The following is a 27919-nucleotide window of genomic DNA, read 5'->3' on the forward strand; positions in this document are numbered from 1 at the left end:
TTGCTAAATTTGTGGTGATTTGTTATATAGCAAGAGAAAATTAATACAATAGCTAATACCATCTCTCAAGCAATAGTCTATTTTTCACATGCACAGCTTTTTTTAATCATATGTTTGACAATTTATACTATACTATAAAGTAATGAATCATTTAAAAAAATTTATCATTGATTTTTAGAGAGACAGAGATACACTGATTTGTCATTCCACTAATTTATGCATTCAGTGGTTGATTCTGGTGTGTGCCCTGACCAGGGATCAAACCCATAACTTTGGAGCATGAGGACAATGCTCTAACCAACTGAACTACTCAGCCAGGACCTGTGTTTTATTCTTCTGACTAGACACCAAACAGCTTATGATGTATAAAGAGATGCTAATTAAAATGTCTCTGCTTTTGAGAGAGTCTTCAGGGTGATTTAATTTTTCTGGTAATCTATTTTATAATTTTTATAATATGATTGTACTTTTTAAAAAAAGATACACAAATTTAAAGAAATAGAGCAAACTTCCTGAGAGACAGAGCATACCCCACCACTCTCTACTAGTGAATGGGCCAGAGCTGAGTGCCCAGACAGGACTGACTGCGTAATTTGTAAGGCCCAGAGCACAGAGAAAATGGGGATCAAGTGAAGATACAGCAATTGTACTTACTAAATACTGTACTCTTAAAGCTACAGTTCCAGGATATTTTTCCCCCTATAAAAATTTCCTTATCACCAAGTCCATAGCCTCGTCACAGAACAGCAATCACTGTCTGAATGTTTAATAAGTATTTTTGATGCCTAACTTAATCACATACTTCCTGTGTAAGATACAAATTAGGCTTTTTTCCTACTTAGGTGTTACGTGTATTGTGGCACACATCTTTTAGTTCAAATCCTCTGTAGTGCAAATTATAATTACATCTTAATTCTACTTTTCAAAAATGTTATCTCTAATATGCCCACATACTTATTTACTTTCACAACATTTTTGGATTTTTTAGCTCCTGGGTTACACTAGCTAGCCCTGAAGAAGTGTTAGAGAACATTTTCCCTTACGGTCTCATAATCTGCTTTGACACCACTCATACAGCAATAGGGCAACCGCAGGCAGGCACCGTACAGGGCAGAGTAGCCCTACTAAGTACTGCGAGTGAGATGAATTTATAGCCACTTCACTCTCCCTATTATCGATACGCTTCTTTTCAGAGAATAAGAGGAAGAGTTCTTTACTGACCTAATAACCCTACAGCACATCGTCAGAAGAGACCAGCTGTAGGGAATCAACTCAAGGCGCTCTGCTGAGTTTCTTTTTTAGGTAGTGTGACAGCTCTGTTGTGGACAGGTCTTTCTGATAAGCTTTACAAAGGCTTAGGGAATAGTATATTCTAGGCCAAAAGCTAATTCTATCCTACTTGTTTATGTCATGGAGACCGATGTCCGGGTGATGATGGTTCATATGGAAACAAAATACTAACACAGATGTTTCCTGACACAGAAATTCCTAGAAACTCCCATTTATGGAAGATACTACTTCGAAAAACATTTATTTGTCTTTTGTATTTAATTAACAAATTTTCAGTTATATATCTAAACAACTTGTAAAAATACTGACATTTTATTATCCCCTGTTCAGTTTGAAAGTACATTCTTTCAGGGATCTATGAACAATAGAGCCCTCTTCACATTTAAGCCCGAAGATCTACTGCACGATTTCGAGAGCTAAAATACTCATTCAACAAATATTTTTGGTTTTTATAAAAATAAATAAAATCAAGTTAAAAATATTTGGGGATACCTACTAGGGGGAAAAAATCAAAACAAAACGGAAACCTGTGGAAGGATGAGAAGTGTAGGACTACATCTTACAAAGAATGATGCCCTTCAGAGAACTTACAATTTGAAGAGGAAGTGGGAAATATACATATGTAACTTATAATACCAGTGCATGTTTCATAAAGCATCTCAGTGACCAGCATAAACAGAAGGTACTTAGGAACAGAAGGAAGGATTAGATGACCATATAGCAAGGACTGTGTTTTGTACTCAGTTGATTGATGTGACATCAGAGAAGATTTTTGAAAGAGGTGGATTGTGATCCCCACCTCAAAGGATTGAAAGGATGTAGAGAGATGTGAAGGACTTGACAGAGCTTCCCAGGCGAAAGGGAATAAAGTGAGAGGGAGCACAGCAGAGTCAGAAGGTAGTGATGAGGTAGCTGACCTGATGAAGTAAGTTAAGGATTGAAATTTGGAAGTAGTGGAATAAAGCTTTGTAAGTGGGATTTGGCTAATTTATGGACAGGTTTGAAAGCTAATCAATTGATGAGTAAAGGGGAGTGATGGGAAGAAAGTGGTGTTTAGGGAGGATAAGTATGAACAGCTTGGGGAAAAAAAGGAGAGACTAACAGAAAAATCTTGCAGTAAGCCAAGTGAGAAAGGGATAAAGGCCTGAAAAGAGTGATATCAGAGAGAACAGAAAGAAAGGATAGATAAACCAGAAGCTTTGAATTTGAAATGAAAAAAGCACAAAACTAAAAAAAAGAAGAAAAGCACAAAAATTTCAAACCATATGCTGCAGAAGGGCAATATCTGCGGATTAAGTCATATACGTAATTTAAAGAAATTGAGTATTTTTTAATCCTCACCCAAGTACATGCTTACTGATTTTAGAGAGAAGGGAAGGGAGGGGACAGAGAGGGAGAGAAACATGGGTGTGAGAGAGAGACATCCATTGGCACCGGGGATGGGACCCGTGACTTTTCAGTTTACAGGACAATGCCCATCCAACTGAACCACACTGCGCAAAATAGACCAAATTTTTAACGAAAATTCTGAAAGTTTTACTTATAATCCATTCACATTTTCATTTATACCACAAATCATATTTATTGAGCACCTGTTATGTGGCAGACAGTGTTCTGGGGATGCAGGAATGAACTAGGGATATAATCATGAACAAAACAGATAAAAATCACTGCTATCATGCAGCTTACGTTCTAGTGGGAGAAATCACACAATAAACTGATAAATAAGCAAAATATATCAAATTATAGATGTTAATAAGTACTATAGATTAAAAGTTATAGGGAAGGGGGATAGTGAATAGCAGGTGCAGTAGGGAGGTCATTTTACACAGATTGATAAAAGAAGGCCTCACTAGGAAGTTGGTATTTGAGGAAAAAAAACAACCTGATGGAGGTGGGCAAGCAGGTCAGGTAGTAGTAGCTGGGAAAAGAGCATGCAGGCAAAAGGAACAGCTAGCAGTAAGACCAGAGTTGGCATAGTTCCTGGCAGGGCTGGGGTGGGGCTCCAGGAGGCAGGTAAGTAATACAGCTTTTACTGGATGAGACACAGGGAGTCTTTGAGAGGTTTTTTAAAAATTTTTTATTTATTTATTTTTAGAGAGAGTAGAAGGGAGGAAAGAGGAAGAGAGGGAAACGTAGATGCGAAAGATAAACATAGATTGGTTGCCTCTTGCACACACCCTGATCAGGGACCGAACCCACAACCCAGGCATGTGCCCTGACAGGGAATGGAATCAGCAACCTTTCGCTCTGCAAGATGATGCCCAACCAACTGACCACACAAGTCAGGCAAAGGGAGTCTTTGACAGTTTTAATCTTTAACTCATTTAAGAATATCAGGCTTTCTGGGTTTATTTAAGCCAAAGTTGTTATTCTTTTCTCACTGAAAGAATTGGGGTTTTATTGCTTGTAGTTGAAAAACGTCCTAGTTTATGACCCTCTGTCTTGTATTAATTTTTATCTGCAATTTAATGTTAATTGAGGCACACAAAAATATTCTCAGTAAATGGCTGTCTTTTAAATGACCCTCCCCCAACCAAAGAATAGCCGGCTGGTTCCTGTCTTGAGACTAGACCAGTGGTCTTTCATGTTTTGTGAACAAGTACCTCCAAAATAACTTTAAAACACTGTGCTCACTTCCACACTTTCAGACTGATATTGAGAACTTTTCACCATAAGTTCAAACATTTGCCAAGGCTGTAGTTTCTAACATATTATAAATAATGACTCTTTAATAAGTTTTAAAATAACTCTTTTAAATCTATTTAGCAAAAGCTAACTAAAGTAATTTGAAACCATCATTCATTAAACATACATGAAAACACATAAACAAGTTCTTTAACAGCGGGAAATTTCTCTCTCATTCCCCTTTCCTTTCAACCTCATCTTTCTGTTGCACTTCTCCCAGAAAGTGCTGTCCTATGGAAAACACAGGCGGTCTTCACTTCGCCCAGGAATGCAGGACCATAAAAAACGACCACGCAAGATTACCATGCAAAGTAATCTTCATAATCAGTGGGGAAAATTATAATTGTCCTGCGACCTTTAAATGTTTTTGTTAAAACACTAAAAACTCTACTAGTGTCCGTTTTAAATGTATAGGAAAAGGAAAAACATAGTAAGACCCTTACTCAGAGCACTACAATTATAAATATTGGGAATTAAAGTACTTTATCTCTTTGTAAAAAACTTAATAGGAGTACAGTCAAACGTCGGTTCGCGAAGAGTTCAGTTCTCGACCAAGTTATTCAGGGAAAAAAATGTCTTGCTTGTCTGACAAAACTTTGGGTCTTAATTTTCTACCCGACAACTCTTTCATGCTGACACCTGTATGACCAGTCACGCGTCTCTCAGGCGACAACGGAGATTCGATTTTTGAACAAATTGCTTCTCAGTTTTCTGGAACAAATTAAGTTTGAGAACTGAGGTACCGCTGTAATAAGAACAGTTTTCACTTTCTTTTTGTCATATAACTTACAATATGGAGCAACCGTCTTTCCATGCCTTGGTGAATTGCCACACCCCTAAGTTTGGATCAACTTCCAACATTTTATCTTTTGTACTCTCAATGTTACGAAGCATCTCTAACAGCTTCTCTAATGTTGTTTGCCAGCATCACTTCTTCTGGAATACCTTTATCGCTTTTGTTAACTACCTTCCTCACTTAAGCCATGCCGTTCACCTGCACCAAGCTCCGCAGGCGGCCTAGCCAGCCTCCCCAGTGGGGGCAGCGTCGCATTTCCATGGGCAGCTGCTTCCTGTAGGACATCCTGTGTTCAATTCAACTTTCACTCGCAGCAGTGCCACTTCTCATTTCTTTGCTACCTTTCATTTTTGTTGGTCAATGCCCTCTGCCAATGGTCTATTTTTGTAAAAAGTACTTATGCTTATCATCGGTGGACAAGAACGTAAGACAACTATAAGCTTCGCCGTCTCGATGTGAACTGAATAGCAAATGTACAGTGACCTGACACCAACGACTTTGAAAGAAGAGGCATGATCAGTCACTGATCGTGATGCTCATCTGTTGTTTATGTAGTGGTCTGTGGACTGAAGAGCTACGGGGAAAATGTGTGTTTTATGAAATTACAGTTAATGTGCCATAGTAATTGAAATTCAAGCCCTATTTAGGGATTGGTGTTATACAACTTAACCATGGTAACTGAAATTCATGTATGTTAGAATCATTCGAAGAAAGGATTGTCTAAATATTTTTATACTCGAAAATCTTGTATTAATCATCTCTTAAACTTTGCAACAAAAATGTAAATTAAAATTTTAATTATTTTATGTCCTTTATGCTTTTCAAATTAAAAAAAATATTTACTGATGGCACAGAGAGAGTGAGAGGAACATCAATTTTTTGTTCCACTTATGAATTGCTTCTTGTATGTGCCCCGACTGGAGATCAAACCCCATAACCTAGGTGTTAGGGACAGCACTTTAACCAACTGAGCAACCTGGCCCAGTGCCTTGACTCTTCAGGAGTAAAAAAAAAAAATGATGGGCTTATTAATGTTGCAATTATTATTATGATGTATAAAACAACATAAATTAAATCAAGTAAAAATTTATCAAAAGTTATTTCAATCTGATAAATTCAGCTATTTTCTTTTAATTTAGCAGTTTTCGACTTTTTAAAAATCTCATCACTAATTAATGAGATTTGTAATCCATTACAAACTAATTACTAAAATGCTGCAGCACACCAAAACATACATCTTTGCCAACCTGACAAAACGGGTATAATTTTGATTCATTCAAACTGGATAGCTATTGTTGTGTTGGCTGTTGTCATTTTTTTATTTGACAATCTAGGAAAAATAAGTCAGTTCCCCTGACTAAATAGTCATAAAGCACATGTTTTAAAAGTTCTTGTGGCACAGTCATTGAAAATTACTGATTTAGACTATATATCTTTGGCTGAGTATTGTGTACTGTTGGAATCAGAGTTTTGGATCAATGATATTCCTGTTTTTAATTTCTATAAATATAATCCCTGAGAAAGTGTTCACACACACAAGTAGACGGGAATGAGAGAAATTTCATTACAGAAGTGTCACTCATTTTTTGGACTCTTTCCACATTATTTGTCCAAAATGCTCTTTGACTTTTATTGAAAACAAGGAATTGGAAACCTTCTGACTTGTAAAAGTACTTGTTACCCAGTCATTAGAATATTCACTTTCTTAGAAATTGAATTAGATACAAATAAATAGAAGCAGGTACAGTGCTCATGGAGAGGAAAAATTAACATCATGAATATGTCCATACTAGCCAAAGTGATTCATACATTCAGTGCAATCCCTATCAAAATACCAATGACATTTTTCACAGAACTAGAACAAATAATCCTACAATTTATATGGAACCACAAAAGACCCTGAATAGCCACAGCAATCTTGAGAAATAAGAACAAAGTTAGAGGTATCACACCACCTGATACCAAATAATTCTACAAGGCTATAGTAATCAAAACAGCATGATTCTGGCATAAACACAGATACATAGATCAATGGAACAGAATAGAGAGCCTGGAAATAAACCTGTGCCTATGTGGTCAATTGATACATGACAAAGGATGCAAGAACATACTGTACCATGGGGTAAAGACAGTATATTAAAGCAATGATGTAGGGAAAATTGGACAGATACATGCAAAAAATGAAACTGGACCACCTTCTTACATCATATACAAGAATAAATTCAAAACGGATTATAGATTTAAATGTAAGACCCAACACTATAAAACTCCTAAAAGACAACATAAGCAGTAAACTCTCTAGCATTGCTCTTAGTAGTATTTTTTCTTATATATCTCCTCCAGGCAAGGGAAACAAAAGAAAAAATAAACACATGGGATTACATCAAACTAAAAGTTTTGCACAACAAAAGAAACCATTAACAATACAAAAAGACAACCTACTGAATGGAAGAAAATATTTGCCAATGATACATCTGAACGAAGTTAATATGCAAAATTTATAAAGAACTCCTACAATTCAACACCAAAAACACAATCCAGGTGAAAAGTAGGCACAGGATCTGAATAGACACTTCACAAAGAGCACATACAGATGGCCAACAAACATATGAAAATTGCTCAACATCACTAATAATCAGAGAAATGCAAATTAAAACCATAATGAGATATCACCTCACACCTTACAAAATGGTTGTCATCAATAAATCCACAAACAACAAGTGTTGGTGAGGGTGTGGAGGAAAGAGAACCCTCGCATACAGTTGGTGAGATTGCAAATTGGTGCAGCCGGTATAGAAAACAGTATGGTAGTTCCTTGGAAAATTAAAAATATAACTACCTTATGACTGAACAATTCCACTACTGGGTGTTTATCCAAAGAAATCCAAAACACTATTTTGAAAAGATATGTGTACCCCTATGTTCTTTGCAGCATTATTTTCAATAGCCAAGATATGGAAGCAACCTATGTGGGCATCAATAGATGATTGGATAAAGAATTGATACATATTACAGTGGAATATTACTTGACCATTAAAAAATAATGAAATCTTATTTGCAACAACATGGGCGGGCCTAGAGGGTATTATAGACAATACCCTATGGTTTCACTTGTATGCGGAATCTAAGGAACAAAATAAATGACAAAACAGAAACAAACTTGTAGATGCAGAGAACAGACTGATGGACGCCAGAGGGGAGGAAGTTTGGGGGGCTGAGTGACAAAGGCAAAGGGATTAAGAAGTACAAATTGGTAGTTACTAAATAGCCATGGGAATGTAGAGTATAGCATAGGGAATATAGTCAATGATATTGTAATAACTGTGCAGGTACCAAGTGGATACTAGACTTATTTATATTAAAAAAATGAAAATAAAAAGAATGTTTACCTTCTCATTTTCCGGGAAGCATACCAAAAAGGCTTTTGCAGGACGCGTCAGCTCCTGGACGGCCACGCACACCGTGCTGATTGTGGACTGTGCAGCGTTCCTGTTGCACTCTGCCTGAGCGGAGTGAGCTGGAATTGTGCTGCCATGCGGGACCTACACAGCTGAATGTTGTGGCTTCATAAATTATACTCCCTATTGTTTTACTTGCCAGCAACTTGTTTAATTCAGTATGTAAATGAAGTATTTAAAATTTCCTGTATGTATCTGCCATCTACACACACCAATAATAATACACACCTAGTATATCAAACATTTAAAGACACAGCTGTACTTAGTGGAGAGATGTACTAATCAGATAAAAACTATGAACAAATAAATAAAATTGTTATTTCTAGAAATGAAGGGTCTTCTAAAAAGCAAGTGTGATGTCAAATAGCATCTGACTCCATGCCAAGCTGAATATCTGGAAGAGTTGTTTCTGTTTTATCTCCTTAAGACTTGGATCCACAGATGGCACATTTGTTTTCTTGAACAGTGCCATTAATTTATTGAACTTAGGAATGCTAATTGTATGTTTCTGAGGGCATGTGGTCTCTTTAATAAAGCATGTGGGAAAGAGGCACCGCTGGCAATAATACCCTTGAGGACCTGCTCTTCTCCTGGCAGTTGAAACAGTCTAATGTATACTGATCTGCACTTTTGGGGTCTATTTTTTTAATTGACATACAACCAATATACACTATGAAGCAATCATTCACAACTAGGGAACATTAGACAAAGAAAGCAAAAGTTTTAATTGGTCTATGCACCAATCTGAAATAACTCTGCACAAATGAAAATAGTAAATTCTATTATTCAAGAATCATTTATCACATGCAGTTATGATTCCAGAAGCCCCTCCTCTGAGCTAGCTGGCACCTATAATACTTTCTGCACATCAAACTTGTCATCATAGCCGCAAACAGCCGTCACCACACTTCGGTGACAAACATGGAAAGAGTGCCTTATCTTCGGTCAGTCACAATCTTGTCCTTGAATGACAACACCAATAATAAAATCACTATTGGTTATGAAAGACAAACTCCACACTTACAGTAAACTACAGAATTCATAAATTTTTGAAGACATGCTAATAAGATGCTAATTTCCAAATTGAGGTTGCAGATATCCTTTCATTATACTAGCTAACGTTTATATGCCATGTCCTAAGTGCTTTCGCATTTGCAATTTTATCTTTCCAAAAACCTTATGTTAGGTTGAAAAAGTATTGATTTTGGGGGTGTTTTACAGAAAACTAAGGATCAGAGAAGGTTAGTAATTTGTTTAAAGTTACATGCTAGATAAATGACAGAGATGAACTTTAAGCCTGAAACTAAATCCCATTCACTTTCCTTCCCCACTAAACTGTTTACCAGATGTTGGGATTTTAAATGTTTATTTTTTTTCTTCCATTTTGGGTCCAACATACATTCTTCTAACTGCAACGACAACAAAAAATCACATGATGCCCTTGAGAATGCAGATTCCTAGGTCTCCTTTCCCAAGAAGGTGGTGGTGGTGGATGTGGGGTGGTGGATGGGGAGTGCTGCGTAACTAGCATGAAATTAAGCTAAAATCACCCAAATGAGACAAACAGCTGGGGTTTTGTTTTTTTTCCAGATCTTGCTATACAAAGAGCATCAGCCACCTACACTTGCCTTTTGCAGAGGCTCAAAGACAGACTGAGGAATGGAAAAGCTTTACATAGAGAGAGATAAAGGGGAAGGTCTTAGGTCTGTTCTGATTGGAGACTGCTGGCCTGGGAAATCAGGAGGCGGGCTACTAGAAGCAGTAGTATTTTAGGTCATTCGTTTAAGAAGCCTATTTGGCTTTCTCTGGTGGTCCCGAGTTGGAAGCAGGGGTGGAAATAGGGAAGTTGGCAGTCTTGACCAATGGTGCGGTTCTGGCCCAGCTGCTGCAGAGGTTGTGGCCTGGCTTCCTGGCCTGCCTATGTCCTTTGGAGGTCTGTTGTCATAGACAGTCTGCCCGTGGTCCATTTGGATATTCCGTCTTTCAGACCATACTCTGAGAAACACGCTGGGTCTCTGGTGTTCCTCTCATCCAAGTCTCCTTCCTCCCTGAAGATGGCTAGACTCTAAGCTCCGCGACAGCTGTACTCACCACTCTATCACCGGTGCCTAGCCGTATCGGGCACTCGATAAAATCCTACAAATAAAAGAATGAATGAGAAATGAAAATATTTGAAACTGGTTTTTGTTGGAACAAGACAATAAACTTTCTGCCCCGGCCAAGTAGTTCAGACGGTTGGGGCGTTCTCCCCATACACCAGGGTTGCAGGTTCCATCCCTGGTCAGGGCACATACAAGAATCAACCAATGAATGAATGAAGCGGAACAACAGTTCGACGTTTCTCTCTGCGTGTGTGTCTCTTCCTCTCTCTCTCTCTCCCTCTCTCTCTCTCTCTGTCTCTGTCTCTCTCTCTCTCTCTCTCATCAATCAATAAATCAAAAAACCTCAATTTTTTGTTTAAGATGAACCTTCTTGTGTAGCACATGGATATCTGTCTGTATGTGATTGGACTGGCTGCGCCAGGAAGAAAAACTGGTGACTCCAGCTACTCAGCTCTAAGTACGGAAACCTGAATCCTCGGCCCTGGCGGCTCCGTTTACCTCAAAGCTCCCGTGTTAACCCATAGGGTGCAAATCAACCCCAGGGGCCCCCTCCCGAGTGCTCTGCGGCGGGCAGGACGGCGTTCGTAGGAAAGCCGCAGCTACGTCTGGCAGTTTGAAGACAACCTCAATACCTTTAGTTTTGCTGCAATCTTCACATTTTCCCCTCCGCTTCTCCTCCCCCATTAGGGCCGGGTCTGGCGAGAGCTACTGCAGGAAGGGTGAAGGGCACCCCCCTCCCAGACCCCTTTGTGCCCTTAATTCTGGTTTACACAGTCTGTCTAGGGAGCAAATGCTCAGGGGTATTCGTGCTTGAGAGGCAGAGCCCCGCGGAGGGGAAAGCGGGCGGCCAGGCGGGGTCCTCCGGGGCGCCGTCCCACCTGCTGCGGGGGGAACCGCGCGCCGCCCGCCCTCCCGCCCCGGCCCGCAGAGCGACCCCGCCGCCCCGGAGTCCCCGCGAGTGGCCCCGCGCCCGGAGCCCGCGGGGGGCTGCTCGTTTGGAGGCGGGAGCAGCTGGGGCACCAAAATAGGAGCCGATTGTGGGCTGGAGCTGCACCAGCAGGCAGCCGAAGCCGCGCCTCTTCCAAAGATGGTCAGAGGGTCCCGGGGCGCCTCCGCCTCCGCGCGCCGCTAACTCGCCGGCCCGCACCGCGTCCCGAAGCGGCCGCCGGAGGTAGGTGAGCTGCGGCCCCAACGCCCGCGGGCGGCGGGACAGCAGCCAGACGGAGCGCGGGAGAGGGAGGCCGCGCGGCCCGCAGAGCCCGCCTGCGGCGGAGGCGCGGAGACAATGGCTGCGCGGGCGCTGGGCCGAGCTGAACGCGGAGCTGAGCGCCCGGCCGCCCGCGGCGCCCTCCCCGCACGTGTGAGGCGTGCGGGGACCGAGGGACGTGGGCACCCGGCCGGCGGGGAGGCGCGCGGCGCCCTGGAGCCCAGGCCCCGCTCCAGGCCCCGAGGCGGGTCGGCCCGCGGGCGGGAACCCCTGCGGCGCCGCGGGGGAGGGAGCCTGGAGCTGGGGAGCCGCGGCCGCGGGGCTTTCCTTCGTCTTCTTCCTTCAGCGCAGAGACGCAGGGTTTTTCCCTTTTCCGAGACTTCTAGTCCCATATGTTTCCTTCTGTATCTCGGCATCTCCAAGCAACTCGAAAGGGGAAAGGTGGGGGGGTCGAACAGAGGCCGGCCCCTTCGGTTGAATCGGGTGACCCCTGGGCCGCTTGGTTTCCAAGTGTGGGCTGCCGCTCGGTCCGCCTACCCGGGACCAACCGGAGACAGGGTAATTGGAGCAGGAAATCAACACTTACCTTTTTTCCTAGAAAGGACTGTTGAAAAATTCGGGGCTTCAAGGCCCCGAGCTACCCCGAATTTAAACTGACCATCATTTACGAAATAGTCCATCGACACTTTGCATTTAGAATGTTGCACTTAGTCTAGTTTTGGAGTATATTTGATAGTAATCAATCATCCTCATGATTAGAATAGATAGTATTGATTATTTGAAGTAATATGTAAAACTGAAACACGTTTATTTCATATTTATTGCAGCCATGGCTCTAAAAGGACAAGAAGACTATATTTACCTTTTCAAGGATTCGGCACATCCAGTGGATTTTCTGGATGCATTCAGAACATTTTACCTGGATGGATTATTTACTGATATTACCCTTCAGTGTCCTTCAGGCATAATCTTCCATTGTCACCGAGCTGTTTTAGCCGCGTGCAGCAATTATTTTAAGGCAATGTTCACAGCTGACATGAAAGAAAAATTTAAAAATAAAATAAAAATCTCTGGCATCCACCATGATATTTTGGAAGGCCTTGTCAATTATGCATACACTTCCCAAATTGAAATAACTAAAAGAAACGTTCAAAGCCTGCTTGAAGCAGCAGATCTGCTACAGTTCCTTTCAGTAAAGAAAGCTTGTGAGCAGTTTTTGGTAAGGCACCTGGATATAGATAACTGTATTGGAATGCACTCCTTTGCAGAGTTTCACATGTGTCCGGAACTAGAGAAGGAATCTCAAAGAATTCTGTGTTCAAGGTTTAAGGAAGTATGGCAACAAGAAGAGTTTCTGGAGATCAGCCTTGAAAAGTTTGTCTTTATCTTGTCCAGAAAGAACCTCAGTGTTTGGAAAGAAGAAGCCATCATAGAGCCAGTTATTAAGTGGACTGCTTATGACGTAGAAAATCGAATTGAATGCCTGTATAACCTACTGAGCTATATCAACATAGATATAGATCCAGTGTATTTAAAAACAGCGTTAGGCCTTCAAAGAAGCTGCCTACTAACGGAAAATAAGATACGATCTCTAATATATAATGCTCTGAATCCCATGCATAAAGAGATTTCCCAGAGGTCCACAGCCACCATGTATATCATTGGAGGCTATTACTGGCACCCTTTATCAGAGGTTCACATATGGGATCCTTTGACAAATGTTTGGATTCAGGGAGCAGAAATACCAGATTATACCAGGGAGAGCTATGGTGTTACATGTTTGGGACCCAACATTTATGTAACTGGGGGTTACAGGACAGATAACATAGAAGCTCTTGACACTGTGTGGATCTATAACAGTGAAAGCGATGAATGGACAGAGGGTTTGCCAATGCTCAATGCCAGGTATTACCACTGTGCAGTCACCTTGGGTGGCTGTGTCTATGCTTTAGGCGGTTACAGAAAAGGAGCTCCAGCAGAAGAGGCTGAGTTCTATGACCCGTTAAAAGAGAAATGGATTCCCATTGCAAACATGATTAAAGGTACGTGCGGGTTATGCTTATTCTGAATTTTTTAGGTGTTTGAGGTTAGGAATCTATCCTCAAGGAATACAAATCTAATAGGTGAGAAAAGGAATGTATCACTTTGGAATGGTATCTAGGAACTATAGTGGGTTATATACATAATATTGTGCGGGATGTTCCAAGTAAACATACAGTATAGCAGTCCCCCACTTGTCTGAGATTTATGTGCTCAGAATACTCTACGCGGGGTAGAAAAGAAACATTTATATTAGAAGCCAGTATAATTCATTATTCTTACGCTGCAACCTGTTTTGAGCCTAGATCTTACTCAAGTCTTAAAAATTTACATTTAAGTCAAAGGCTAAATAGAGAAAGCTGGGTAGTTTTATTAGTTTGTGCTTATTTATTTATATTGGCTTGCTCTTGAGATTGAGCCCCCTTTTTATTCTGCTTTTTAAATATTTTGCTTTTAAATATTCTGCTTTTTCCTCTCATCATCTGATTTTCTCTCTTTTAAAAGGTCTTTCATTAAAACCTTGAAAGGTTTGGTTCCTGTGGGGTGTAACAAAGTACATTCTCTCAAAAACTAGAAACAAGTAACCTCTGCTGTTTTGATTCAAGTCTTGTCTCATAGTGTTACAGAAAGGGACAGATCCCATACCCTCCCCTCATGTGGCTCCAGAGCCAGGCATACTATTGGGCCTCAGTATCTGTCTGATAAACACTGTATTTTCTGCTGTTTGGTACTAGATTAGCCTTGCTCTCCTTCCCTCCCACTGGAAGAGGGGGTGGGGTGGGAGGGAGTTAAATTGGAATCGTACTTAATTACATTTATTCATTGGTGCTGGGAAGTTGCACAAAAACAATTGGTACATTGTTACCGAACTTGTGTCATTTTATCCCAATGTTTCTTCCCAGGCCTTTCTGTTTCTTTTTTAACACTGGAAAGGGTGTGGGAATCTGACCTGGCCTGGGAATCTGACCTGGTGTGATCCTTGGATGACAAGCAGGAAGCCTGAGAGGCAGAATAGGCCTGTGACCAGGCACACTGCTCCTGAAGTCAAACTGCCTGGGCCCAAATCCCAACTTTCCACTCACTTGCTGGCGAGCTCGGGCAGATTGCTTACTCTCCTTGAGCTCCAGTTTTGCCATCTGTACAATGGGGTGACATTATGCAGTTGAGGGTTTTGAGAGGATTAAATGAACTTATACATGTGAAGTGTGCAGAACAGTGGTGAATACTCGGTGTTAGGCATGTTGTCATGAACGTCATTATAGAAGAACAGATAGGGCAGAATTTTTCATATTAAATCATGACCACTCTTCTGAGTGCCCAGAGGCTTGGTAGTGGTTGGTTGGTAGGGTGAGAGAAGGTAGCTTAGCCCACTGCTATTGCTGCTCTGTTTTTGTTTGACTCTACCTGAACATGACTCCCACTTACTGATTCCCAGTCCCATCTCCAAGGAGGTTCTCAATGTCCTGTCTCTTTTACAAACCTGCAACCTAGGTATGTGCCATGACCAGGAATTGAACCTGCAAACTTTTGGTGTATGGAATGACACTCCAACCCATTAAGCTACTAGGCCAGGGCTGCCTCTGTTTGTTTCTTTCCTTGCTTGCTTGCTTCCTTCCTTCCTTTTTTCTTTCTTTTGTCCTCACCTGAGGTCTGAGGTCATTGCTTTTAGAGAGAGAGTAAGGGAGACAGAGAGAGAAGGAGAAACATTGATCTTTTGCCTCCCATATGCACCCCAACCAGGCACTGAACCTGCAACATGATCATGTGCCCTGACTGGGAATCGAACCCGTGACCTTTCAGTCTACGAGACCATGATTCAACCAGCTGAGCCACACTGGTTAGGGCAAACTCTGTTTCTTAATGATAAGTTTCAGTGGTTTTGTAGCTAACAGTATATTTCTTTTTTTTTATAAAGATTTTATTTATTTATTTTTAGAGAGAGGGGAAGAGAGAGAGAAAGAAGAAGAGAAACATCAATGTGTGGTTGCCTCTCACATGCCCCTACTGACCTGGCCTGAAACACAGGCATGTGCCCTGACCGGGAATCGAACCAGCGAACCTTTGGTTAGCAGGTTGGCGCTCAGTCCACTGAGCTACACCAGCCAGGGCAGTATATTTCTTTAAGGATGGAAATGTATTATTTTACTAAAATTTTGTTAAATCATTTGAAGCAATGGCTGCTGAAAATAAAATGCTGCAATGGTATATCCACCGTGAAAGAAAGCCGAACATGTTCTTCACTGAGCCTTGAGAGGAATGGGAGACCCTCATATGCCAAAGTCCTCCCCCACCTAACAGCTGAGTCTGAAATTTCAAAGTTTTGTACTTTACTTGAAGGTTTGATTCCTGGTTATATCTAATCATCCCAGGAAAGGTAACACTGTATCAGTTATGTGCAACTTTGGCTAGTTCTGATGATCAGACTCACACTGAACTGTTAGTTTCCCGTTTTCATGTCGAAAGGATATTATTTTTCCAAGTTTGTTGTTTTGTAGCCTTGAAGTGAACTAGTTACTTTTCCTGGTAATGAGAACTTAAATTGGGTAGAGTCAAATTTCAATTTTGTTTCCTTTTTTGGTTGAGGGAGCTACAGAGAAGAAAGAGGTAGCTGTTTAGGAACCGCCCCCCCCTCCCCATCATAACTGCCCTGCTTATGAACTCACTTTTGTTTTGGAGTAGAAATAAACAAGGAGATTGAACTGCACCCACAATGTAAGAGTGCTAAGTAACAGTGGTTGAAGACTAAAGTGACATTTCAGATAAAACAAGCCTCATCGTCATTCTTGTTCCCCTGCTGAAGCCATTTTCTCTTCCTCCTCCTGTTTCTGTGGCACGAGCGTTTCCCAGTTTTCTGAGATCAGGACCCCAGAATCCATCTTGTCTCCAGCTCAGTCAGTAGTCAGGCACTTCTGTTTTACCGGTGTCTCCAGACTCCGTGCGCCTCCCCCCTGTACCCAAGACCCTTCTAACTCAGGCACGGACCACTCTGCACCGGGCCCAGTTCTACCCTCCTGCCTTTGTAGTCCCTCCCTTCCTTTGTTTAAAAACCTTTAAAATCCTGCTGAATTAAGTCCAGATTTCTTAGTCGGGCATCAGGATACTTTGCCACATAGCTCCATCTCACCTTGCCAGTGTTAATTCCCACAGGTCAACCCCAGGTGTGCCACCCTCCCTTCCAGGGCAGCAAAATCAAAACAGGTACTTGAATTGGCCAGGAAGCCTTTGCACTTACCTTGCCCTCACTCAGGGTGGCTTCCTCTCACCTCTCCCTGCCAAAGTCCTACCTGCTAAGGCCCAGGTCGAATTTTGCCACCTCCTGCACGATTTTCCTGGTCAAAAGCAACATCTTGCTCTGCACATCCACGGTAGTGCCAAGCCCTGTGTAACAGTGATTTGTGTAAATGTCTCATCCTCTTTTAAAAGAGTGCAAGGAGACTTTCTTTTTCATTCTTCCATCCCTCATAGCCCCTAGCACAGTGCCTTACATCTACTAACAGTAATACCAAAAACAATACAATATTCATTGCAAAGCAGAGTGAAAGATCAATCTGAAGGTGTGATTTTAATTAACACACAGGCGTGGGAAATGCTACTGCGTGTGTCTTACATGAAGTTATCTACGTCATTGGTGGGCACTGTGGCTACAGAGGAAGCTGCACCTATGACAAGGTCCAGAGCTACAATTCAGATATCAACGAGTGGAGCCTCATCACCTCCAGTCCACACCCAGGTAACAACATACTGTCTTAACAGAACGTGCTGTGACACAGCCTATCAGTGTGATTGTGGCGATGGCTAAAAATGAGCTGGAAATAGAAAAGGCTCAAAATATTCATGTGTCCGTGGAACAATAATCACAGTTTACATTATTCAGATTAGATCATGTCTACAAATGCTTTCCCTCCTGTCTTTACACAATATACATTTTAAGCTGTTGTGATTAAACGAAGTGGTTTCTTTTAAAAATGTTTTCACTTATATTCTTTTTCTGTTTCCTATTCCTTTGTTAATGCACTTTCTTTCATTTACTTACATTATATAAAACAATTTTTATAGACAGGTGAAAAGCACTAGTCTGCCCAATAGCAGGGGAGGGTACCTATTGATGCAGCTTAGCAGGAGGGGTTTCCTCTCTCAGGAGCATGCTCTTTCTGGGTTTCAGTAACTATTAAGCACTCACTTCTACAATGTGCAGAGCCCTATGTTGGCCTTAACTTTAACAGTCATAAAGGGGACGTGTTGTCTGCCCACAGGGAATGGCCTGCTTTCTGTGGTGTCTTGTTTTGGGGGCATGTCTCCTTGAAGAGCTCGGGGAAAGCATAAGCTATATCCTGTTACAGTTAGGCCTTATGTTTCAGTTTTTTCATTAGGGAAGATTCATATCACCAAATCACCACATTACTTTGAGTCATTTTCCCTATGGCACCAGGCTTCTCTGTGGGTTACTGGAGAGCATAACTGAAATTCACAAGCTGGAACCATCCGAGAGTAAGAGTAACAGCTAACGTTGAGCACTTTTCATGTAATGTTACCTTAAAATCTAACTACAACCCTGTCAGTAGGTGTTGTTTACCCCTGTTACATACTTGGAAATGGAGGCTTAGAAAGGATAAGTAACCTTGCCAAGGTCACACAGTCTGGAAGTGACAGAGCAGGATTCGGTTCAGGCAGTCTGATTGTGTAAACAGTGCTGTAACTACTCAGCAATCTGCTTCTCCTTAAGGAGCAAACTCCTGGTTTTGACCAGTGGAGCTACTAATCCCCCTATGTCAGGCACACCTGTCAGCTGTCAGCTGTCATCTCACAGTTCAGGTAGAGCACACCTGAACCAGATGCTGCATCTCCATAGGGCATGGGCTTTGCATGAAAAGAGACTGCAGTGCAGGCCGTCCTGGTTCTGAAGACAGCATGGACTGGGTGGGCTCTCTTTCCTAGTAGCCCTTATGTGCTATTCCAGACTCCCACCACTTTCCATTTGACCATTGAAGTTATAATGGAAAATAATAACAGCTCACATTGAGTAATAGCTAACATTTATTCAGTAATTATGTGCCAGGCACTAACTATTCCAATAATTTTACTTGTATTCATCTATTTAAACCTCACAGCAATCCTGTGAGATAGGTGCTACTGTTATCTCATTTATTATCTCTATTATCTAAGGCACACAGATAATGAATAAATTGCCCTAGGTCAGCCAGCTAGTGCTTGTTAAGAGGTTTAAACCCAAGCAACCTGCCTGGGAGCACCTAGCTCTGAACCACTACCCTGTTACCTCATTTGAGCCTCCCATTAACCTTCTGAGTTAGGTATTAGCAATGACTTAGCTTTACAAAGAATATCCAGTATAGGAAAAGTCAGATTAATGGTAGTTATTTACGTTGTAAGTAATATATATTTCATAAAGGGGTTCTTTTAAAAGTAAATATCCTTCCCTGGCCAACGTGGCTCAGTTGGATGGGTATTGTCCTCCAAAGTGAAAGGTCGCCAGTCGATTCCCTCTCAGGACACATGCCTGGGTTGATGCCTCGTCCCCAAGGCAACTAAGTGATGTTTCTCTCTCACATCGATGTGCCTCTCCCTCTCTTTCTCCCTCCCTTCCTCTCTCTCTAACAATAAATAAAATCTTTAAAAAATATCCCATAGCATGTTCAAATTACATATAACTTGTTTACTGCTTGAAAGAGAGTCTAAAAGTCAATGAGATTTAAGCCAAAGTATGACAAATGGAAAAATCAATCAGAAGCAAACATTGAATTACAGTATAAATCAGTATTATAGTATTAAATTACAGTATAAATCCATCTGTAGAGTTTTAATTTACATTGGAGTTTTCCCTGAAGTAATAAAGGAAACAAAGTTATCAAATTAGCACCCTGCATGGTATATTCTGTTTGGTTCTTACAGTGTTTAAAATATTTTTTAATGGACTTGTTACCAATAGTTAAACTTCAAGAGATTTCAAATAAAAATAATGATTTCTGGCCTTAAGAAAAATTGGCAGACCTGGCAACCTGGGATCACACTCCTTCCTGACAGCAATCACAGGGGCCAAGCAGTGGCTGTGGCCTTCAGATGAGACTGTGCTCCGGGCCACCACAGTCTCTCCAGCTCTCATCACGTCTCAGGCCTAGGGGCCCATGCCCTTTGTTGGTTTTACCCCTAGGCCGCTTCATTCTGCTAGTCTGTTAACTCTTCATCCCTTGAGGCATTTGGATCTACCTGTCTCTGAGTTTTATAGCAGGGTATGCTTCTTCGCTTCTTAAGAGCACCTCCTGAAGAACATAAAATGTCAGTGTTGAGTTTGCCTTATAGATAAATGGCTTAGAATACAAAGAAATAACTTACTTTTAAAACGTAATATAAGGGTTATCTTTTTTACTTAATGCCTTTAAGTTTTGTATTATTGAAAAACAGGGGACTGTAATTCCGTTAAATTGAAGAAAATACTTACTGAGACCTTACCTTGGTAAAAATAAATTCTAGTTATTATGTAAGATGCAAAGATGGACCTGGCTGGGTGGCTCAGTTGGTTAGAGCGTCATCCTGATGCGCCGAGGTTTTGGGTTTGATCCCCTGTCAGGTCACATACCAGAATCAACCAATCAGTGAGTAAATAAGTGGGACAACAGATCGATGTTTCTCTTGCTCTCCCTCTCCCCCCTTTCTAAAATCAATAAATATTTTAAAAGAATTTAAAAAAAGATACAGAGATGATTAAGTGCTAGTCTTTACTGCTGTAGGAACTCAGAATCTAGTAGCAAATACACATTCATAATTGGGAGCACAAGAGTCTTACAAATAAGTGCTATTGAAATTGAGGGTAGAGAGAGCTTAAGTCTAAATAAGGAGAATTTAGAAACTTCCAGGAATAGGTTGTTATGATTTAGGCCTTAAAGAATGGCTCAGTTAAGGAAGGTAGTTTTTGAGAAATGGTTTTCTGGCAGAGAGATAGCCAATGAAGGAAGGCCGAAGGGAAAGTTCCAGGTTTATTTTAGTACCTGGGAGTAGATGTGTATGAATGAGATGATATAAGAGGATAGAATGAGAGTCTAGTGGGAAGGTTCAATTGAGGCGCATATCTTGGAGGGCTTTGAATGGCAGGCGGGCGAGTTTTTAAAATGGAGAACTGTCAGAGATTTCAGAGAAGAGAATGAAGTGTGATCAGTTCTAGCTTTAAGAAGAGAGCTCCTTTTAGAATATATTGGGAGAAAAGACGGCAGCGAGATCCACTAAAGCTATTGGTAATAAACCAGGTGGGAAATGCTGAAAGCCTGAAGTGGTAGGAACAGAAAACGGGCAGATGTGAGGAATGTTACAGAGTCACCATTGATTCAGTTGGTAGTGACTGCTATCTTGAATGGTTAGATACAGGAGACAGGAGAGAGAGAGAGGAGTTGACAGTCATTCCAGGGTCTCTGGCTGGTTGACTGGGAGGATGGGGAGCACTGAAGGAGCAGCCAGTAAGAAGGGAGAAGTGGAGAGATGATGAGCTCAGTTTTATAGATAAGTGTAAGAAAGGAATTGGATAACCCAGAGGAGCTGTCCAGAAAGCAGTAGGAGTTGTGGGTGTACAACTCAGGAGCAAGAACGTGGCCAAACATAGATCTGGGGGTTGTTTGCTTGGAGATGGTGGCTGTAGGTGTGGGGATGACTGAGATGTCTTGGGGGGGTGAGACCAACAGAACAGCCATGGGCAGAACCTTGGGAAACAGCATGAGTTAAGGGGTGAGCTGAGGAAGAAGAGCGGGGAGCACAGGGAAGAAGCTGTGTCCTGTGGGAAGAGAGATCTCTCCTGGCTCTGCAGTTGATTTACTTGCCTCATCCTGGGCAACAGCTTAAGCTCTAGGTTCTTCCTTTCCTGTAAAATAAGGAAGTTACATTAGATAAGCTTTACAGATCTTTTCAGTCAGAAAAATCTTAAGAAAATTTTTTTTAATCATTTCAGTGGATATTTAATACATGAAAATATTGTGGTTGTCTGTAAATCCCTGCATGGGTTTCTTCATGAAACTCATGTAATACCGGATACAGGCTGCCGTGAATTTGTAGTGAATATATGTGTAAGGTCGGAGCCGTGAGAGGGGTGCCATTCCCATGGTGGTTTCAAATTGTTCATTCATTCATTTGTCCAACAGATGTTTGCCGAGTGCTTTCTACGTGCCGTGTACAGTGCTAGGAGCTCAATTAACCAGATCAGTCCCCTAGCCTCAGTAACTTCACAGAGTGACCAACAAGAAAAAAGGCGGTTACAGCTGAAGGAGAAAAAGTTTCCATGAACAGTAATAGAACGTTAGGTTATAGTTGGGTAACAGGGAGAAATGATCAGGAATCACTTTCTTTTAAACATTTTTACTGATATAGGAACGTTGAGATACCTCTTTTCACATAAGAATCTCAAATTGAGGATTTGGGGGTAAACTTTCAATAATTTAGGAAAAGCCTAGGAAACTCATTGTTGAATCACTCACATCAACTTATAAAATTTTTGCCTTACCATGCATTTTCACAATAAACATTTGATGGAACAATTCGTATAATTTGTATAAACAATGTTGCACAAGTATTTTAAACAACTAAACGGTATACAAATTTTACATGTATATAACTAGAAAGTAACAAATGGATTTATTCAAGGTGGGAGAATTCTTGTTTTCTCGTCAGAAACTTGAAAACAACAGAAGGGGGACTCACAGCAGAAATGCCATCTTCTGAGACTTCTTTAGTCTTCAAAAGCTAGATAGCAAGAACATTACTGATAAGAATTTGTCTTCCATTCTTAAAGGACAAATTACATTTCTGATCTTATATTCTCTCTTTCTAAAGAGGTGCTTATAAAGCTTTTCTTTCACAAAATAATGGGAGCGCATTTGAGGCACAGAGGGTATAAGGTACCATTTATTCATTGATCCAGCAAAGATTTATTGGGTCCTTACAAGGTAGGGAGAGGGGCAGAGGGCAGGACTCAGTTCCTGCGCTGTTAACAGGGGAGAGAGCCAGTAAACAAACATACCTGGTAATAAAAAGTGCTGTGGAGAGAATTAAAATAGGGTAATGTGGTAGAGATGCCTAGCTAGCCGCTTCAGGTTAGATAATCAGAAAAGGTCCCTCAGAGGAGACGACAGTAGGATGAGACCTGAATGACAAGAAGGTGGCCGCTGTGGAAAGCCCCGGAAAAAGACAAGACTTCCAGCTGGAAGGAACGGTTCAGTAATGGCAAAAATGGCACATAAATGAAGAAGTAAACCTTCAGTGATTTGCTATAATATTAGTGCCTCTGACAAATCCTGCTCTTTTCTCAGGTCTGCAGCTAGAAGTATAATTTTATGGTTGATATTCCCAAAGAAGGAACTCACGGGCTAATAGCGATGTTGGAAATGGAGGCATGGAGGAAACACTGGGCTGGGACTAGGGTGAGGAAGGGAAGACTCTGGAGGCACAAAACTGAGGGAGCCACTCAGAGGGAGAGCCTTCCTGGGTTTTAGACCTCGCGCCTCACTTGCCTCGCCCTGGGCACAGCCCTGGCAAGCAAGGAGTGGAAGTGAAGTTGCACAACATCCTGGTGCTTTGGAGAGCCGGCAGGTTTGGATGTAGAGGGGAGACTAATAATGGGAAAAATTAAAACAGCCGGGAAGGCGAACACTGAGCCTTAGGACCCAGACCTCACACAGCCGCCCTCTGCCTTTGAGCACCTTTCCCAGATTCTTCAGATCTACTGTAGTTCCCCACTGACCTGGTTGTGTGTTCTTCTAACTGCTTGGGTCCTCAAGTTGGCTGGCAGGGTAAGGCTTGACAAGCAAGGTAATCTGTGTGACGGCTATGGCAACTACAGATCGCCTGCCACTGGTTACAGGGGTGGCCACTAAGACCCAAAGGGACTTCCCGAAGGGAAGTGTAATAGACACCAGTTACCTAGAACGTCTTCATGTCAGAGGGATGCTACTGCTACCGTCTTTTACACATAGGTGTAGAATGAAAAGTGTGTGTGCTGGAAAGTTTTCATAAGCGCAGTGGTCTGAGAATGAGTTCTTCCCTGGCACCCTGCAAAGGCAGCTGAGTGTTGGCTGAGAGAGAATGGCAGGGGACAGGCGATGGGTTTCATGGCTCATTGGTGGGGTCATGTGTGCGGAATCAAAATGTCCCAACTTCTCTACTTTTGTATGCTCGATTTAAAGGATCCGTACATCACCTCCCTAAGGAATCTCTTTCGTTTGTTGTCCTACTAAAATTTGCTTTTTTCTTTCTAACAGAATATGGATTGTGTTCAGTTCCATTTGAAAGTAAGCTCTATCTAGTTGGTGGACAAACTACAATCACAGAATGCTATGACCCCGAACAAAACGAATGGAGAGAGATAGCGCCCATGATGGAAAGGAGGATGGAGTGTGGTGCCGTCATCATGAATGGGTGTATTTATGTCACTGGGGGATATTCCTACTCAAAGGGAACATATCTCCAGAGCATTGAAAAGTACGATCCAGATCTGAATAAGTGGGAAATAGTGGGTAACCTTCCTAGTGCCATGCGGTCCCATGGTTGCGTTTGTGTGTATAATGTCTGATTAAATTTGTCGAAATGGCCGAGTAATCACTGTTTTGGGGTGTAGTAAAAAAATGCATGGTTTAGAGTCCCTTGCCTGTTCTTGTGGCCTGGCACATAACAGGTAAATTCTCATTCCTATCCCCCACTCTGCACCACAACCCAGTGATTAAGGATCAAGAGAAATCTGATGTGTATATATTAACAGTTGCATCAGTGGGGTTACCATCTATAATCTCTGCTTTTCGACGGTTGTCTGGAATATGGGATGCTTGGTAAAAGGCGAAATGCCTTTGTAGTGAATGTGTTCTCTTGGTAGCATGGACACTGGGCATAGGTCAGAGTCATTCTTTGGAATGAAATGTCTCTTATGACCCCACGGTGTAATACACAGTGCACATTAAGGTTCCATTTAGCTCATGTGGAATTTGAAATTTAAGGAGGGAATCTTCTCTACCTCTACAAAATCAACACTTAACATTTTTTTAAATCACCTTTAGGATTATTTAGAATGTAGATTTAAGTTTATTTTTTTCCCTTGTGTGTATAATTTATTGTCATCCTTTATTTACTGACTAACAGATATACAAGATACTGTGCAAGTGATTATTACTGTTGAGAGTACTGTGCAAAAGATAAGTACTGTTGAGAGTTTACAAATGAAAAGAATGACAGGTCTGAAAAATGTCAGAGAAAATAGTCAAACATTTGATGGTAAGAATTGTTTTTAATTTTTAGCTTTGTTGTAAATCACTAGATTAGGTATCTTTAGTTTAAGCATGTTAGAAAGTCCTCTTTATTTGTAAATATAGACATGTCTGCATAGAGCCAGAAAGCATGTAGAACTGTTAGGATACAGTAGAAAATACCTTGACGAGAAGTTGGCATTCATTTTCCAGCTCTGCCACTAATGAGATTTTGTGACTTGGACTGAGTCACTTGCGCTCTCCTGAATTAAGAGGTTCCCAACCCATGCACGCTCGCACTGTGGGTCCTTTGTGTGCCTAGACAGGGATCCTTATAACCCTTGGGGCAGTCAGAGATGGCCTCGGTGGCTGGAGCTCCTGGGCCAGAAACACCTGTGTCCATCTTTAGGACTGTCAGTGCGTGCCGTCAGCTGAGAAAAGCTGGGAAGCATTGCTCCAGTTAACTCATCTAAACTTTTAGTAATCTGTTAAACCATCTATCCACACCCTTCATTTTTTTTAAAAAAAGAGTAGTAATTATTTAAAAATTTAAATACAGAAATTTAAAATTACCTAATACTTCCTTTTTAAAATTTTAGAAAGAAACTGTTTAATGCATTCACTTTAGATGACATTTTAAATAGGTACAACTCTTTGGGGTTGCAACATGCTACTGCATAGAAAGAGCCATAAAAACGACTGTATCGCCCGGGCCAGTGTGGCTCAGTTAATTGGAGCACTGTCCCGTACACCAAAAGGTTGGAGGTTTGATTTCTGGTCAGGGCACTTACCTAGACTGTAGGTTCAATCCTGGTCAGGGTGCATAGGGTTTAAAGAGAAAATAAAACCATATCTTTGCCCATAAACTCTACTCCTAAAGAATACTGTAAAAACAAAATAAACAAAAAAGGTAAATTCATGAGAATGTTTATGTCTGTATTACTTACAATAGCAAAACAATTGGAAATAATATACATGTCAAAGGAGAAAGGAGGCTAATAAAAATAGTGAAATGTTATACTGCCACTAAAATAATTACTTGGAAGAGTGTAGAAACATGGATGTGTCTGTAATACAGTAAGTAAAATAAGCACAATGTAAAATAGTATGCACACTATGATTGTGACTTTGTAAAATGTTTATGCATGTGGAAGATAATATGCAAAACTGAAATTCATTGTGTTAGTGTAGAGGGATATGGAATGATTTTTAATTTATTTAAATGTCTTTCTCTAATACTACTTTGTATTTTCAATAAAAATAAGTCAATCACTGTATATGTAGTAAAACTTTGAATTTGTGCGAGTTGAGTTGAAGGACAGTTTGAGTTGTTGAAACAACTGAATTATAGACTATTTCAACCTATAACTGAATTCAGATCATTTTATTGCTTTCAAGAACATTAAGCAATTAATGCTGGACCAATACATTGCCCAGTCATGCTTTAGAGACCTGGTTTATGGAATGGACATGTACGGTTGCACTCACCTTCCCTCCCCTCAGCTTGTAGACCCTATAAAATTCTGATTCAAGTCCACCCTCTGCGAACATTTTCCTGGCTGTTTCAGCCACAGTAAACTCCCATTGTCACATTGAAAGGGTTCATCATTTACATATGCACAGTATGTCTCTTAGCTAGTTTTGAGATCATGGATCACATCTTATTCTTCTTAGTATTCTCAAAGTTTAGCATTTCATTTGTATATCCAGCATAGTTTCCTTTTCTTTCTTTTTTTATAAAAGATTTTATTTATTTTTAGAGAGAGGGCAAGGGAAGGAGAAAGAGAGGGAGAGAAGCATCGATTGGTTACCTCCTCCATGCTCCCAACTGCGGACCTGGCCCACAACCCAGGCAAGTGCCCCAACCAGGATTTGAACCTGCAATCTTTCAGTCTATGGGATGATGCTCAACCCATTGAGCAACCCCAGTCAGGGCTCCAGTATACTTTTTCTTTAATTCTTAAAATATATTTTTTAAAATGTTATTGAGGGCATACTTTTTTTGAAGGATGATGGTGTTATTTTTACAGAAAAGCATTCAGAGGTGCTTGAAGGATCTTGAAAATAGTTTGTCATCTGAGGTGTTTAATTTGCAGCTCCGATTTTTTGTAAAATTCTTTTCGCTATTGATTTGTGCACCCAAGAAAGTGTGGCCAAGCAGCTCAGTCTGTTAGAGCATCTACCTGATATGCCAAGTTGGCGGGATGGATCCCCTGTCAGGGCACATACAAGAATCAACCAATGAATGCCTAAGTAAGAGTAACAACAGATCAATGTTTCTCTCTCTCTCTCTCCCCAATCCCCCCCCCCAAAAAAAAGGATTAAAGAAGGTAAACATTTCTGTCAGAATCATCCCAAGTTCCAAATCACTGTAGTATGAATAGACAGTATTTTACTGTACTTGAATGCAAGTGGTTGCTGCGGCGAGGCAAACACTATTTTACGAAATGATTAAAATTGTGGAGGTGAGTTTAAGCATTGCTTAAGAGGACTCTATTAAGTATCCGAATTTTAAAATTTGCTGTTTCTCACAATTCATATTTTTAATTTTTACCTTTAAGTGATAGAAGATCAACATCCAGGGCACTTTTAAAGGCACATTAGCCTTTATTGTCACCTTTATATCAATACATGCTGTGATGGACTGAACGTTGTGTCCCCTGAAATTTATAGGTTGAAGCCCTTACTCCCAACGCAAATATAGTTGGAGATAGGGTCCATGTGGAAGTAATTAAAGTGAAATGAGGCCACAAGGGTAGGACCCTGATCCTAGTAGGATTAGCATCCTTGTAAGGGAACCAGAGAGCCTTCTCTCCCTACTATGGGGGCATGTTGGGAAGGCAGGCTTCTGCAAGCCAGGAAGCGAGCTTTCCCCAGAACCCGGCCACGCTGGCACCCTGATCTCAGACTTCCAACCTCAGAACATGAGAAAAATTCCTATAGTTTCAGCACGCACTCTATGATGTTTTGTTAGGGTGGTCTGAGCTGACTGACACAGCCTGCAAAGGAGATTGCCCTTTATATGATGCAGTTAAGGTGCTGGATCAGCTACATTCTGTTCCCTAAATAATTTCCCTTTCCTCCCCCAGCCCTCCTCCCACATAAAGCAACCA

General features: G+C 41.2%; 1 protein-coding gene across 3 annotated transcripts; it reads left to right on the forward strand.

The window, feature by feature from the left end:
- The first annotated feature begins 11221 nt into the window (after positions 1–11221).
- KLHL23 (kelch like family member 23) lies at positions 11222–26083 on the forward strand. 3 transcript variants are annotated; one of them, XM_053918761.1, is made up of 4 exons: positions 11222–11509; positions 12369–13583; positions 17159–17311; positions 23832–26083. In XM_053918761.1, the coding sequence occupies exons 2-4, from the start codon at positions 12371–12373 to the stop codon at positions 24140–24142; spliced, it is 1677 nt and encodes a 558-aa protein (XP_053774736.1). In that variant the 5' UTR covers positions 11222–11509; positions 12369–12370; the 3' UTR covers positions 24143–26083. The 3 variants fall into 3 exon arrangements, with proteins under 3 accessions (XP_053774736.1, XP_053774735.1, XP_053774737.1); XM_053918760.1 differs by having other exon boundaries at positions 11222–11505; XM_053918762.1 differs by lacking the exon at positions 17159–17311 and having other exon boundaries at positions 11222–11505.
- Positions 26084–27919: the final 1836 nt, after the last annotated feature.

The sequence above is a fragment of the Desmodus rotundus genome, chromosome 2 (assembly GCF_022682495.2).
Source record: "Desmodus rotundus isolate HL8 chromosome 2, HLdesRot8A.1, whole genome shotgun sequence".
Taxonomy (NCBI): domain Eukaryota; kingdom Metazoa; phylum Chordata; class Mammalia; order Chiroptera; family Phyllostomidae; genus Desmodus; species Desmodus rotundus.